General features: G+C 40.6%; 1 protein-coding gene across 2 annotated transcripts; it reads left to right on the top strand.

The window, feature by feature from the left end:
- The first annotated feature begins 78 nt into the window (after positions 1-78).
- Positions 79-14,666, top strand: ammecr1 (AMMECR nuclear protein 1). Of its 2 annotated transcripts, XM_084029706.1 has the most exons (6): positions 80-1,647; positions 7,507-7,617; positions 9,187-9,301; positions 9,432-9,522; positions 9,638-9,734; positions 10,405-14,666. In XM_084029706.1, the coding sequence occupies exons 1-6, from the start codon at positions 1,172-1,174 to the stop codon at positions 10,517-10,519; spliced, it is 1,005 nt and encodes a 334-aa protein (XP_083885832.1). In that variant the 5' UTR covers positions 80-1,171; the 3' UTR covers positions 10,520-14,666. The 2 variants fall into 2 exon arrangements, with proteins under 2 accessions (XP_083885833.1, XP_083885832.1); XM_084029707.1 differs by lacking the exon at positions 7,507-7,617 and having other exon boundaries at positions 79-1,647.
- Positions 14,667-16,845: the final 2,179 nt, after the last annotated feature.

Raw genomic sequence — 16,845 nt, 5'->3', positions numbered from 1 at the left:
GCGCGCGAACGTCGGGAGCACGCGTCCTTCCGCGGCACCGTACGTTTCTTCATGAATTGCAAAATTTGCAAGCCCCCAGAAGCTACGCAGAATGTGCAGCGACTGAGCGCAACGCGTTCTCTGAATACGCTTCCGGCGTGCCGACGACACCGATGGTTGTGCCCACAGACTGATCACAGGGCTTTTTACCCGAACAGCACTGAATGGTAGCAGCTGACAGACGGGTGCGGAGCGAGGGTTGCCAGACCCGGAGGATTTCTCACGGCTCGCGGACTCGAATGATCTTCTATGTGTGTCCTTACAACCGGATGACATCCTCCAAACAAATCTACACTGAAAACTTTCAGTTCTACGTTTGACGCGGAGCTGTTATTGAGCTTTTTTTTTGTGTGTGTGTTGAAAACCAGGTCCAAGAACAGGCATCATGCAGGTGCAAACTGTGGGCTAACGTTGCTGAAATGACTTGCTCGGCGCTGACGCGTTTCATTGTGCCACATAACCCCGCATTGTCAGATGCCATTTTACTCTGCGTTATCCCAGCGACTGGAATTCCAACATCCTGGGCCTGTTGTGTAATTAGAAGTTCGTGAGGCAGTGGCAAAACAAGCTGGTGCAATGAGAAGCTACGCTGTCCAAGACCTTGTGCGCAGTTTGTGCTGAAAGCTTATGGGTCCTGCGTACTCAAGCTCCCGGCTTCCACTTGGAGAGCTGTGCGGCTGGGCTACAGCGCACGGGCTGTCGGCTTCACATCTGGACCGCCTGGCTACTGTCATCTGCGGCCTGTTCCGACTGTGCACTCCCTGAACTTGTGTGTTGACGGGGAACCGACTGAGCTCGCCTCGGATGGTGTCGTGTTAGGTCGAAGGGGGTGAATATTTGACTGGGACTTGACGTTATCGGTGATCCACTGGAACACCGTAGTCCAAAGCTGGACTGGCTGGCTACTCAAGGAAAAAAATGCTTATCCAGCTATGGATTTTGCGTAGCGAAGTCACGCATTTTTAAAGGCAACGCTAGGGTGACATTGCAGTCTTCTCACTACATCGGTTATTTCGTCGTCCTACAAAAAAATAAAAGAGTGAAAGTGGAGTATTGTCCGTCACACGTATCAGCGCAGTGGGATTTCTACGTCTGGTCGGCGTTCCCCCCCACCCTTCCCGCGGTGACGGTTATGGGTCGGAAGCGGTGTGTCGGTGCAGATTGTTCCAAGATGGCGGCCGGGTGCTGCGGGGTGAAGAAGCAGAAACTGTCGGGATCGCCCGGGTCGGGGGGTCCCGGCGGGGTGGGGGCGGGAAGCGGGGTGGCAGGAACCGGACATTGTGGCTCGGAGTTGGGGATTGGCTCCTCCGCGACCGTTGCAGCAGCGGCGAACGTGAGTAGAGCCAACGGCCTGGGGGGACCCGGGGGTAACGTTAGCGGCAGCAGTAGTAGTAGTGGTAGCAGCGGCACGAACGCTCTGTCCCCAGCCCCGGCCGGTTACACTTCATCCGGCCTCTCCCCGAATCTCAGCTCGGGACCTGGCTCGGGAAGTGGAGGCAGAAAAATGGTGGTCTCGGCGGAGATGTGCTGCTTCTGTTTTGACGTGCTTTATTGCCATCTGTACGGATACCAACCTCCGAGAACACCCAGGTTTACAAATGATCCCTAGTGAGTATTTTTGCCTTTTGTTGTTTTGCTGCATGTCAAAGCTCATTGGTGTATTCTCTCAACACATATCCTTTGCGGCACACTTGACGGGATTGCCTCTGAATACTGCTTCGGTGTTAAGGGCACCAGCTGTCACATCGAAACAACGTTTTACTTACATGAATTTAATGTGAAAAGCTCGAGATCATAGCTCGATTTGGCCAAGTTGGAATTTGGGCCCTGTCGGATAGACTGTCGGCATTGGCACGCAACGGGACTATTAACGTTACAATGAATGATTGTATATGATACCATGCAACGTCACCTGTCACCGAATGGTGTACTGTAACGCAATTTGAGATTTCCCGTCTCTATCCGACACCAAACAATATTTTGCGACACTGTTTGTCTAACTCGAACAACACTGGCTAACGTTAGCTAGCGTTAAGCCTTTTAGCCGTTAGCTAACTACATCAGCTAGCCACTAACACTTAAGCAATAAGAAGAGGTGGAACGAGTAAGATAACATCACATTTCCAAGTAAACTGTAACAGGTTTGCTAGTCACGAAAAGCCATTTAAACCACCAAATAGCACAACGTCAAAAGTTAACGATAGCATTTTTAATCTTTTATGTTGCCCTCAATGAACTCTGGATTTCCACATACTGTGCTTAGCTTTGTTAGCTGCGGGCTACATTAGCTTAGCATCGAAGCATAATTGTTGTGTTGCGTTAATTATATCAACAATAAATGGCATTAAAGTCTGTCTGCTTTCACGGGAAAATAACCGACCATACCAGTCGCTCGTTATACAGCAAGTTCTGTTTAGTGAACGTGCTGTCAAAATAAGAGACGAACGTTAACCGAGTTAAGCAGTAACCAACAAAGAAAATGTGCTTCTCGCTATGTACTAAGCAGCCCCTAAGCGTTCCTTATGGCCATATTTGACAGAAAACTGCATTGACAGTGCTAAATAAATATAACAAACAAACAAATACGATGTTTAGTTATTTGAAGCATTCACTGAACACGATATTTTTGGGTTGGGACCGAATTAACAATACAAATGAATACATAAGTTTGTTTTTTTTGCCCGTAACGCACTCCACTGAAACATTTTGACCCCACCTTAGACGAGCGATGTAATGTGATAGCATGTGACTTTGCGGGTGTTTTACTTACATTTTGAGCCACTGAAGGGGTTGTTTATAATTGCAACTACAGTTTACTATTCGGTGTACTGTCCTGAAATGGTAATGATTTATTGACAAGCACAAAGTATACATGTATCGAAATATTCAAAGCAAATGGTGTGTGTGTGTGTGTGTGTGTGTGTGTGTGTGTGTGTGTGTGTGTGTGTGTGTGTGTGTGTGTGTGTGTGTGTGTCGTGTCCTTCTACTGTCACACATTCAACAGACCCTTTCAATTCACCATGCAGACACCAAAGAACAATGCTCCATACATGCATCATTGGTTGTGAATGCTTTGTTTTTATGTAAATAGAAAAAACACTCTCAGGGTATTTGCAGGTAATAATTATCTTTTATGGGAAATAATGTAAATGTAGGGTTGTAACGGTATGATATTTTCACAGTACACCAGCAGAAAATCACAATTCCACACTATAGGGTATAATAATTATGATTATTAACTGAAGTATGTTCGTTTACATGTAAATGCACTGAGGCATATTGCATTTCATATTAAATAATAAATAACATCAGCTGTGAGCTTTTAAAATAGTCTGATTTTTTTTTAAGCAATTAACATACACTGTGGGAGCATGACAGTGCAGCCTGTTTCTCTCACCTTAATTCACACACACTCTTATGTCATTTTTTAAAAATACTGTCAACGAGCATATGTACACGGTGTGATAACCGCCAGGTTTTATATAGTGATACCCTATAAAAAAATCACCTTCTCTTCTTACTCAGCAGCACATTCACATCAAACCTTTTTTTTTGCGTAACAGATTTGACGATATTGAATGAAGAGTCTGTTGAATTGCTGCTTAGGGCACGTTGATTTTTGAAAGAAAATCCAACACATTGGAGCCTTTAATCATACAAGTGTTTCCTCAATAGCTATCTTTGTCTTATTTTTCCCTCAAAATAACCTCAGCAAATTCCAGGCAAAAGGCTTTATACATTCAAACATGAGAACCAATCAAAGTGTATAGTGGTGTGGCAAGTACTGAACAATGACTTGACATGTCACAGACAGAGTGGATGCAGCTCATTGTGCGTTGGTTGCTAGACTAACCGAAAAGTCACAAACGATAATACATTTTCTTGATATTTTTCTTTTCTTTTTGCGGATTGATTCCATGCATTCCTGATTCCATACATGGCTGCTTCTATAAATGCAAAGTCCACACTTAAGTATGTGAGCCACCACTGAATATTTTCCCTGCCCTTTCTAAGAGTATTCTACTGTGCCATGTTAATTTAAAAATTGCTTTTGAAACCTGGCTTAGTCCCAAGGTCCACACTAGGCATTAAACCTTAGTCATTGCAAGAGGGTGTCAGGATGTAAAATGCCTGATTGGATATAGTTTAATAAAATTGTTTATTTTTAAATGAAAAAACAACAACATCTAGTCGATGTAGATCTGTGCACGCCAAATTTAAACATCCCAACCTCCCGTAGAGAAATAAATCCCATTTGATCTTGTGAGTTTGAAAGGGTGAACGCTGGGGTTGTATCTAACCTTCAACATAAGAAACCAAGGTTTAACACCAACCAGCACATGATGACTAGGAATGAAGTAGGCTAATGCCCGATGATGGTTTGAGAAACTGGTGTCCTCAACATGTCCTTCACTTGGGGGCACTGTCGGATTGAATTATTGAAATGCTCCGAACAACTGTGACATTATACTTAAACACTGTGCTCTGCAAAGTTAGCCGGTAAACAATTCATGGCCTCAGGCAACATTTTGGTCTTTTTTTTAAGGAGCCCGTGGTACTTTGCATTTAGAAATAGGAGCCCATGCTTCTTGCAAATGTGCCCTTTATTGTAAGTCACAAAGGCAAAGTCATTACCATTGTGAATCACCTTGAGACAGTGTTTTTATGCTGCCTAGACCAGCATTTGTTGGTATTTATTAAAAACAGCAAGGCTTCTCCAAATGGAGATGGTTACATGCTGGGAGGAATATATGCGTAAAGGTAGCTGCTTGAAGGACTGCCAACACAGCATACATTTTAAAACATTTTACTTCATTTTGACTGCAAGAAGATCAATGGACTACACTGGCCAGCAAGCACAGCTGAAGGTATGTTAATTAGTCAGCTAATAAGCTAGTTTACGTAAGTTGACTTGAATAGTTGTATAACTTGATAAGGCAAATATAGTTATGTGGGGTGATATTAAAGGACCAGTGTGTAGGATATAAGGGTATTAGCAGAAACCTGAAAGTAAGAATTGTGTTTTCCCTATCTTAGAATGAGCCCTTAATATATACATTGGGAAGGTCCTCTTCAGAGTCTGTAATGTTGGCAATGTTTCTATGGAAGCCCACAATGGACAAACGCAGGCGCTATAGAGGCCCTAGCATTTTTTTATATTACCTGAAGACCACCATGGTTCGCAGACACACTTTAAATGGAGGGGCTAGCAGAAGGGCATTCAGTTGGGTGCAGTGTGTTTTCAGTGTTTGATCCTATCAGCCCTCCAATCAAACTTGGAGTGATTAAATCAGGAAGCCCCTTTTTCTTTAACCGCCGATCTTTAGCTGCCGGTGGGGAGCACAGTACTGCTACAATTATCATGTGTTCAAATGTAAAATGTAAACTGAAGTTTTTGGCAAGAAACTCAGTTGATTAAAGGCTATTTATATATTTTAATATATGTTTTAGAAGGAATGGATGAGAAAAAGCAGTGTTCTGTGTGGAAGCGCTTGTGCCAACCCAAAAAGCGCTGACCACCAGAGTGATGAGGGCAGGAGCTAGTGTGTACAGAAGTCCTAGTTCAGATGAGCTGAAAGATGTGAAAGTGAATGGAGCTCCTTCTCTGTTCGTCCACGGTTTAGTCCTCTTTAAGAGGACTAAAATACAGTAAATTCTACAGACTGGACCTTTTTCATTGTTGTTTAAATGTTATGTTTGCCAACATAGATACATAGATTGTAAGCTACTTTAATTTGTAGCTATAGTAAGCTACGACTCCATTTAAGATCACAATTTGAAAGAAATGACCGGCTAGCAAACTTGTTGTCTTGTTCAAACATGTTACTCATTGTGCAACCAAGTGTTGAACACTAGCAATCTTTTCTCTTCTACATCAACCTTGGCCCCTTTTGGCCCCCCTCGCATTTTGAAGACACTACCCGAAGACACTCACTGGAAGAGGGGGTGAAATGAGCCTGAGGAAAGGAATGAGGAAAGGTATAATGAAGCCACAGGACAGTTACCATGTAAAGGCTTTCTGAGGAACTGCTGGGTGAAACTGCAGGGTCCGTTAGACACCACTTTGTTTTTCATTAGACTATTTGAATCTATGAGCTGCCCTTAGCTGTAAACTTTTTTTTGTTTGTTCCTTTGTACTTCACTTGATGGTACTTTGTTGAAACAGAATTCGACATTTTGATTTTGTAAAACAGTTGTTTCACATGTGAAGAAGCTTAAAATAAAATTTAATTTGTTCAAAGAGGAAATGTCTCATGTATGTTTCTTTTTGTAAAATTTGAATTTTTTTTTTATCATATAGGAGTTTTAGCTCAATACTTTGGATTGAACAAAAACAGTCAGTCAGTGTCAAGTTGAAGTATTGGATCTGGTATTGAACAGTACTTAAACACCAAGCAAAAATCCTTATATTTACACAGTTTAATTTTCAATAGTCAAGCAAAAGCGAGAGAGATGTTTTTCACCTAGTTACTGTATCAGTAGACCCAACTACACAACATGCAAAGGCTCCATGCATTTAAAAAACAATAACAATATTGTCACGAGTGTCTTCGAAGCAAAGAAACACTTGTTTACCTAAAAAATAAATAAATAAAAATTCCTTTTACCTATGAATTAATCACTGACACAAGTAATGTTGCTATGTATGAACGTGTCATGCAGAATCTTGATTTAATTGGTGCTCTTTAAAATTGGACCGGTGCTTAAGTTAAGGGTGGAAACAGCGTGTAGCCCAGCAGTGGTCTGTGACTTTCCATCTGAAAACAAGACCTTCGATTGGCAAGTGACAATATACCAGTGAGAGGGATCAACTTAACACAGCAGAGATTCAAATGACATATGCCATTTACTGTTGAGCAACCAGGACAAGCAGTCAGGGTTAGAGTGGATCTGAAGCATCTTCACAGTGCTCACAACAACACACAATCAATGTTGTGGCAGGAAATAACACTGTCGTATAAAAAAGACCCTTGGGTTGCATCCTTGCAGGAACATTCTTGCAGGTGTATTTGGTCAGACATGCATCCGATAAACATTACATATGCAAAGCCAAATGAGATCACTTTTAAACTTTTATCATATACTCCCCTGAAGCAGTAATGGGTCCTTTTCAGTGACTTAATCATTGAATTATTCATTGTAATTAACAAATTTTCTTTATGATACACAAGACATTCTACATGTGATCAATCTCACAAGGCTAATTTACATGCCAATGTAAAAGCAATTGAAACAATGCGTTTTGGAAAATCCTATAACTTAATATAGGATAGAACATTGTTTAAAACAGAGAGAATAATACATTAACAAGTCATGAGTGGTCAGATGGCCCAATACACAAAAGCCTGCAGTCTTTTAAAAAAAAAAAGCTAGTTCATTATACTGTGCCGATTTGACTGACTGCGAATGATGTGTGCAAATTTTTAATGTTCAACTGCTTTAATATGGTCCCTTGTTGTTTTTCAGCCCGCTGTTTGTCACATGGAAAATAGGCAGAGACAAGCGGTTGAGGGGTTGTATAGGTACATTTTCTGCCATGAATCTGCACTCAGGACTCAGGGAGTACACCCTTACCAGGTAAGCAACACGATGAAAGTTATTCTTCTGTTTCAAACTCTGACGGAGCATGATGGTGGAGAAATAGTGAAGTAGTAGTAAATTAAAGCCCCCTAACATGGCTGACTTACCCCCAGAACTGATAATTGTCCTTCTTTGCACTCATTGTGTATGTGTGCAAAAAAGGACAATTTGTTTTCTTATAGTGTTTACTTTTTTGTGTTTTAGGTTATTAATGTCCTTAAGTAGGGTTTTCCATTCATGTATTCCATCGGCATTTATCTATTTAGACGAATGGATTCAATGTGTAAGCATTTTTCTTTAATAGTCAGACAAACTGCTGTTACAAAGTGCTAGCAGCACAGAATCAGAATACTTTATTTATCCCTCAGGAAATTGTATAATGTAGAAAATGCTAAAATCGTTAAGTCTTGATGAACTGGCAGTCGAGATCAAATAGACAGACAGTGACACAAATGAAATGTATTGATAACTCATCAATAACTGTAATGTATGGACTGTTGTAAATATGTTTTAACTCAAAAATGTAATGTTGTGACAATAAAGAGTCCTTGTGTAGTGGTATTTGGGAAGTCCAGAGGAACACAGTAACACAGGTTGAACCCACGTTGGTAGATCATCTGACTGGTGGGTTAAATGCTGGTTGACAATGACCACCACTTGGCTTTGGTGGACAAGTTTCGATTAGAAACCTAAATACAATATTAACGTTACTGATATTTACATCAAACAAATGAGAACGGGCACGCCATCTTTCAGTGTAAACATGGCCATCTCTAAATAGCTGGTGTGGAATTTGTGACCAGAAGGCGGACACAGCTGTCAAATATATGTAAACACGAGGGCTGGCTGATGGAATGGCAACGACCTAATTTCGACTTTCCCACCTGGTATTGAAACACTTTGAGGACAACACAAGTGTGTGGTTGAGTCTCTCCACACACACACAACGGGGTGTGGGACACATGTTGTTGGTACCAACAGATTCTCTGTTTCTAGCTGAGCTGGAACAGGGAATATTCGCCTTGAAATATCGATGAGGCTGTTTTGTCTATGAAGTTTGCTGGGAGTGATGTTATGTAGCCTCTGTGTTTAAAGTGGAGTGAGCACTGCTCCATTAAAAATAAAACTAGCCTTTTATATGCAGGATTGCTTGTCGGCAAACGGTCAATAACCAGTTTTAAAAGTGACATGTTCTCATGGTGGATCTGATTAATGCCGATGTTGAAGGGCAGCTCATTTTGGATTGTGGCTGAGAAATATTTGGAAAAATAATTGATACATATTTAAAGAAACTTTAAAGTGTTAAACTTGAGAAAAGAAGTTGGTGTACTGGTAGAATGGCTGTTTAATTGGGTAATTTTATTTATTTTTGACCGACTGTTTATGCAGTCGTTTCAAGAAAACCTAATGGTTGCATAATAAACAATTTTACATAGTAGAGAAATTAGCTTTAGCTTTTTAGTTAGTCCACAAATTATGAAATAATTTGGCCTCTACACTTGACTGTGCTCACTTTTCTCAGTCGCCTGTTGTAACAGTATTTTCTTTGTGCTTTTATGTCGGCAGTGCCCTTAAAGACAGCCGCTTCCCCCCTATGACAAGGGATGAGCTGCCTCGCCTCTTCTGCTCAGTGTCTCTTCTCACCAACTTTGAAGACGTGGGTGATTACCTTGACTGGGAGGTAAGAGACATTGGTTTGCATTGAGAATTGTGCTGCTTAAATCTCAGTCTATCTGTTGTTAATACATGTGCTTTGTTGTATAGAGCAATTGATGGTGGTAAAAATACATTGCTTCTTTCTTGAATCCTAGGTGGGTGTTCACGGTATTAGGATAGAGTTTTTCAATGAAAAAGGATCAAAGCGCACCGCCACCTATCTACCAGAGGTTGCAAAGGAGCAAGGTGAGATCTGTTTGTGCACCTAGCCTCGTCTGCTTTTTAGAAAGACACCCTGTGTTGTGCCACGTGTGGATTTCTTCGGGAGTCTGTAAAGAGATTTATCTTTTCTTTTATGAAGGTTGGGACCACATTCAAACCATAGATTCCTTACTACGAAAGGGAGGTTACAAAGCTCCCATCACAAATGACTTCAGGAAGACCATTAAGTTAACCAGGTAAGATTACATGTATTGTGTTACCTACTGACATGCTGGGAAGGTGTCACTGATGTACTCTTTGTTTGACACATACAATAATATAGATCCATGCCCACAAACATAAGACAGTTTTACCTCATCAGTCATTGATTGATGTAGAATTTTAAAAGTCCAGATGTATGTTCTCAGATTTTCCACATTGAATGTCTATTTACAGGTCTTGGGGAGTAAAACATGCAATATGAAGCCTTTTGTGACTCCTTAGGGAGCCTTGGGAAATCTGCCATATTGCCTCGAGTAATGTCACTTGAGGCAGTGTTGGTGGGATCTGAAGACAAGTTTAAAAAAAAAATCTGGGAGTGTGGAAAGAAAGAAATTATCTTAAATGAACTGTAGCCAGTTGAGTTGCATTGTGGGTAATGTAGGAGCCAGGTTTTGAAAAGTAAGCAGAATTAATGGAATAACAAATATCACTGGTTGTGCTGCATCCATTTTTATACTTTTATACTGTAGGGGAAGAAATGAAGAGAAGTATCTGTTGTTTCAACTGAGGCTTCCTAAATCCAGTATCCAAGTATAACATGTGTTTAACAGGGGTCACAGTTTAAGAGGTGCTGACTATGGCTCATCATAGCTTTCCCATCATGACATTACCAGCCTTTACCAACTCATCTCGTCTCCTCCCTAGGTACCGTAGCGAGAAGATGACAATGGGTTATGCAGAGTACATCGCCCACCGCCAGCACCATCACTACCAGAATGGCATTGGGCACCCTCTACCACCCTACAACCATTATTCCTGACAGCGAGCCGCATGACCAATCATTGGACCTCTCCGCGGACCTTTTCCCAGGAGAGCCAGCCCCCTCCTGGTCTAGCTATTTCTACTACTGTACCATTTTATGATGATAGTTTCCGTTGCCATGCTGGCCGTCTCCCAGACGTTGACATGGCAACGGGTGGCAACGAAGCATCATTTGATTATGGCAAGAAATCCACATTTCCGTTTTTTTTTTGCCTGTGGTTAAGTTTTTGCAGCATATGTATACCAATATCTATACCCCTTTCCATTAATATAAAAAAAAAAATTAAACGGACGTAAATTTCTTTTCAGCGACCCTAATCAGGTGTTTGATTCTGTGGATGGAAGGAAGTCTATGGATTAGTCTCGCGCTTATATTGTTTTGGCTTTGCTACAATGTTACATTCTCTCTCTTAAAAAAAAAAACTTATGTTTTCATTCTTTTATTTATCTTATTATCCAGTCATGTAAACCATGTAGCAGGGCAACTGCAGTTCTCAAAGGCTGTGTCGTCTCTATTCTGACTCCTCTCAAAAACAAACAAAACAAAAAAAAAGATCGACTGTTGAGCCTTGTAAACTCTTGTAGTATTTGTAGTTGGAACTATATATTGGGATCTGTATACTCCAAAGTCTAGATAGTAGGATTGTGATGCCCTTGCTGGTAGTGTGTATTGTTTGAGCTCACAATCGTGTGTGTGTATTTCTGTGTGTGGATATAGATATTGGTCTGCCTTGAGATGAAAATTGGTAGAGGAAATTAGAAATTGGATTTTACCTATAGATTCCCTATGGAGATTTGTTGGGAATCTCCCCTGAGTATTTGTAGTGTTTTGTGGTGGAACCTGTACACATTGAACTGAGTTTTTTTGGCTAGAGTTTTGAGCCACATTCCCTCTTTTTTTGTTATTTTTAAAAAAAATTTAAGGTAATTGTGGAGGAAGCCATTTTTGTCTAAGGATAATCAATGTTTGTGCAGGGGGCTTGTTAATTATCAATGTAAAATGGGCTACAAGTGGGTGTGGTTTCCCCATATTGGAGAGGGGGGAGCAGGCGTTACTACAGGTCCCTAGAAAAAAACAAAAATAATTTGCATGAGCTATGCTTTCATTTAAATTGACTGTCTGTTAGTTTCTGGGTTTACTGGCAGGGAGTCACTTGGCAGGGACATGCTATAACTACTTAAAGCCATATTCTCTTTCTAGTCCACACTTTGTAAGAGTAATCTGTTGTTTGGCTCAAAGTGTTTGCATTTGGTGCCATTTAAGTGGTAACCTCTTATATTGAGTCTTCAACCTCTGAATGCAAACACCAGCCAGCCTCAGGCAAGGCTACATCACTGAATACTCGTCGAACCCGTCGGTTCGAGTCGTTTGTCGGATGTCTTGTGTGTTGCCCGTGTCGTTGTAGAGACTTTGTCTTGCCTCTTCAGATTATAGCTAACCATTTGTCACTCGTTCACCAAGTATGATGCATTAAAACTGTCATTTTTGAATGAAGACACACCACTTGGAGCACAAGGGGAGTGATCCGATTACCGCGTCTCGTGTCATTAAGAAATTCACGTCATTGTGCCGTCTGAAGCGGCTGCAGTGATGTGGCTGGTTGATTTAGTTGTTGAAAACGCACCACCACTGTTCTCTTCCAGCACTCTGCTGTTCAGTGAGATCCCGTTGATCTGTGTCCACGGCGCAGGAAATGTTTAGATTTGTGGCCTGTTTGGTCAGCTGTTTGGCAGTAGGTTAGAGCATTACAGTTGCATTAGTTTGAGTGGAATCTCTGCATGGGGCCTGGTGGCTTGCAGTTAAGGTCTACAAATAAAAAGCCAGGGCTTTGTTAGGACTTAAGAAGCCATGTCCCCATCCAACTATTACTTGTTGTGAGTCACATCCACACACACTAGGCTAGTTGGATTTACTTTCCAGAATGTTTTGAACTGTTGATCCACTTGCTTTGGGGTTCGGCTTTAGTTTTGCTAACTGGAATTTTTGAGAGGTTCTTGTTACTTGACATCTTTCTTCGTAACAGCCTTTACTAACTGACAGGTTATTTTTCTTTTATGCAAAATGACAAGGGCTTTTGGCACTCCATCCACAGTAACCCGAAATGACCCAGATTTAAGTTGTGTTGCCTTAAATTAATGATCTAGTAAATGATGGACCAATAGATGGTGCTCTGACTGTTCCTCTGTTCGGGGTTTTGCTCCATCCCAGAATTAACAGAACATACGGGGTACATGCAGTCTCCATTTGCTCACGTCTCAACATTCTCTTAAAATAATGTCAGGCCCTGTGGCGTTGTTACCCGACATGTTTGAACCCACGGGAAGACTGTCTCATGCCTCATAAAATGTATGCTTTCATGAAGTTTGAATGAGGAACAGTCAGGCATTCGTTTCCTGGTCCATTTAATACAGCACAACCTGAATTCTTCTGCTGCAAAACCAAATTGACCATGCTCTTTTACATATGTCTTTGTATACACATGCAATGTATTTTGTTGCATGTATGTATGAGTATGAGACCTATGGTTTTATCCATGATATGCTTGATCTATGGCTTAGACACTCTTATTAACCATTAAGAGATTTAAAAGACAAATATGGTGCTATCAGACCTCATATTGGGGTGGTCACGCTCGTGACTGGTCATGCGGACTCATTGATCATATCATACTTAAAGATGCTGCATGTAAGATTTTCTCTCAAGTGTGTTGCTGCCAAATGAGTCATGACGGCACGTTTTAACACTGAAGGATGTGACTGTCGCCGATACAGACAGTAGCCCCAAAGCCTCTGTGCTTTCATTCACCAATGTGGGCAACTTTGGGATCAATTCCCTATGGGAAAACAGACTGACATTCTGACGCATGTAACGAAGGAGGGAAAGTCCCCGCAGCAAACACGTCATAGGGGCTATTGAATGTACCGTTTAGTGGTCGTTATTGCAATTTAACAGCGATATATTAAGAGAAAATCCTACATGTGTTACCTTTACTATCCTTGATATATGCAGATCTGTTCAACAGGTGTTTTTTTTGTTTTTTTTTCCTACCAGTGCAAGTCAACACCCCTGCAGGTTTGAAAGGACAAGAAGTCACACGTAGCCTCCCTCCCTCCCCCTCGATTACTCCCTACACTGTGGCCCAACCTCATGGCCGAGTTTGTGAAGGTGTGATCCATGTCGTTCGGTAGATAGAGGCAGTTGTAGTGACCGTTGCCTCTCAAGGAAGATTTGGATGCTGCTTTTTCATTGCACATCCTCCACTTTCCTTTAGCTGCTGAATCGTTTGACCTCTGAGAAGGCAAGGTTTGTTGGCTATAGAAAGGTCCTGTTGAGGCTCTCGCCGCCTCTAAAACTATGTTGAAGGCAAGCATCTCTTATGATGGGATGCCGAGCTAATGTTTTACGTAGAACACGCAGAAAATAGTCCTGCTTCTGTACTGATTTAAAACTGTTTAAAGCATTGATACCTCATGGGAGATTATGGAACGACATTTGTAGTTTGTTGTAGCAGACTTGAGTTTTGGTTCCATACCAGGGTTAGAGTTCAGCCTCAGCATTCCTTGTGTGGTCACTCTCATATTTCGTGGAATGCTCAAGCTCATGTTACCTTCGTATGTTTGACTGAACCAAAGATGCCAGCGGCCATGCCCAAATGCTGCTCTTCAGGCCTGGCTTCCTGTCCTTCCAAAAGACACCCCTGCAATTGACAAAATGTTCTTTGTCTTTTCTTTTTTTTTTGTGCGATTTCTCAACTGTCTTGACTTATTAAGCAACCCAATTTTTCAATGAATTTTCATTGAGTCTATCTCTGAAGCCGTACATGGCATCAATGATGGTTAAAAATGGTTGCAAATTGTTACAGTACTTGTTTTGTTCATTATTATTATTGTTATTATTGGAATTATTATTATTAGAATTATTATTATTGCTATAATTTACAAAAATGAAAATCCCATGGTGTGCCTCCTAGCTTTATGGGTTTATAAATGTTTTTTTCCCTAAAGACCAGCAGTTATACTTTGTATAAAAGATGGATTTTTCCTTATTTTTTATGCCATTAAAGATGAAAAAGCCTGTTTTCGTTACTCTGGACCCAGTAGCTGCACTGGTATACAATCGCACTGATAGATGAATCAAAAAATAAGAATAAAAAAGAATCAATAATAATAATGATAATGACAAATGAAATAAGAACTACAATAAACTTGTGTTTGAAGCTTTTATTAAAAAAATAAATAAAAAAGCAAATAAAAAAAGAAAATGACTGTTTTTGTACATCAAAATAAATTCTTTTCAAAAGAATATTTTGGATCTAGTTTCAAAATTATTTTAGTGGTTTTCTATGTTCTGAATTTTTGAGACACTGACTTCTAAGACGTGTCGCTGTACAATGACTTTTCTGTTGCAGTGGCCTGATGGGCTGGGAGGGTTGCCTGGTGTAACTCCTCATACCAATTTAAATTTCTTTCCTTTTTGTTTTTCTTTAGTAACTTGAAAAATGTTGATGGAGTAATATGAACTGGGAACTTCAAATCCATCCCCTGTAGAACTAGACCCTCCCTCCTTTCCTATTGAATTGCTGTTAGTGTGACAAGACTTGAAATGGGCATTTATTATGATAGTATGACTCCAAAAGAAAAAAAAATAAACCCACAAAAAATAATTTAGCTAAAGGAAAAAAAAAAAAATACAAAATACAAAAAAATTGCAAAACAAAAGTGTTGGGGGGCGGGTTGAAAGAATATATATAGATGGGTTATCTGAGTAAGCAATGGCTGTGAAGATAATGTAGTTTTAAACATTGTTATTACCTTTTAAAATCATTTATTCAATAAAAAAATAAAAAATCAATTGAAAAGAGATTCCGTGTCATTGTATTTTCTTTCAGCACACATCTACAAACATACAGTATTTTTGGGCTTTGACATTTGAAACAATGGTCTGAGTGAATCAAATTTAGATCCAAAGAAATTGAACACCAAATATTAAGTTGATTCAATTCAAGTTGATTGTGGATTATCCTGGGCTCACGCTTCATTCTCTGGTTTGGAGGCAGATATTTCTTAGACAAATTTGTCAAAACCCACGCAAATTAACAACACGCATGTCTAGATATAAAAACGTATAATTGAAAACATTTTTCAATTTCTTTGGTTTTATTTAAGTTGTCCCTGTCTTGCTGGCACTGTCTGAGAGTGTGCGTTGTTATCCCAGCACCTTTTCTAGAATAAAATCAAAAGATTTCAGCTGTCACACACTTATGATGTTTGCACTAGCAGGAGAGAGCACGCTGGCAGCAGGCGAAGTCAGGGTTTTCTGGCTCCAGTAACTGATAAATCCCACCGAGTGCTCAAAAACAAGTTATACAACATCCTTCACAAACCCATGATGCAAACCAAACAAGGTCGCTCTAACTTACTGAAAAAGTTCTTCATGACAGCAGCAACAGAATATCAATTTAACTGGTCATGACAACTGGGTAAACTCCATCTGCCGGTGATCATGTGATATGATCGAAAGGTCTAGAAGAGCTAATAAATGGAGCTTGAGTTGAGAATGTTTTGTCATAGGAGAATTGTATCGCAGGAGACTGACCTGTTCAGTGTAAAAGGTCTGTAAAAATGTTGTCACACTGATAAGATAAGATAATGCATCAAGTGAGAAGTAGGGTCATTTTCTCGGAGGAGTCGCCCCCTGATGGCCAGTAGAGAGAATGCAAGTTTAAGGCACTTCAGTTTTGGCTTCACTTTTCTGAACCAGAGGTTGCCACCTGATCAAGCACATGTGAAAACTTCACTTTGATATTGATTGATGCTGTAAATTACCTTTGTCTCATCCCTATTGTGAGTAGATCAACTGTATCAATCTAGCATTATTTGTTTTAAATTCCACTTGCTTTTAGATTTGTTTAAACCATTGCTGTTTGTATTTAACGTACCGTTGTGCTGGTGACAAACCCAACAGCTAACGGCCACAGAGAGCTGCATACTCAGCCCATGTCGAGCCGTGACTGTAAGAAGAAGAAGGATGCCCACATGCTTGCCTCTCTGCCAGTTCCTCCACCGAACCGGCTCGCCAACAAGTCAGGAGAAGTCTGTAAATACATCACCGCTGGTTACTTGATATTCAGGGCTAAGTGCTCAGAGATAGTGGAATGGTTCAGTCTGCTGCCTTTATGAAACCACACACGGACCCAGTGCTGGCTTGAGATCAGATCCAACCAGCACATTACTTTCTCTGCTGAGTCGACCCCCGGGCGCCTATCTGTCTGAATAAACAACACTGTGGGTGAATTATACTCACAGTAACTTAATCAAGTCCAT

The sequence above is a fragment of the Eutrigla gurnardus genome (genome assembly GCF_963514095.1).
Source record: "Eutrigla gurnardus genome assembly, chromosome: 15".
Lineage (NCBI taxonomy): Eukaryota > Metazoa > Chordata > Actinopteri > Perciformes > Triglidae > Eutrigla > Eutrigla gurnardus.
The sequence above is the reverse complement of the archived record's forward strand: the minus strand, read 5'-3'. Positions and strand labels throughout refer to the sequence as shown.

Excerpts from the sequence above, each read along its gene's own strand:
- ammecr1 (XM_084029706.1), top strand. The coding sequence starts at position 1,172 with ATGGGTCGGAAGCGGTGTGTCGGTGCAGATTGTTCCAAGATGGCGGCC. Across the intron at positions 1,648-7,506 it reads AGGTTTACAAATGATCCCTA|CCCGCTGTTTGTCACATGGA; the intron begins GTGAGTATTTTT and ends GTTGTTTTTCAG. Across the intron at positions 7,618-9,186 it reads AGGGAGTACACCCTTACCAG|TGCCCTTAAAGACAGCCGCT; the intron begins GTAAGCAACACG and ends TTATGTCGGCAG.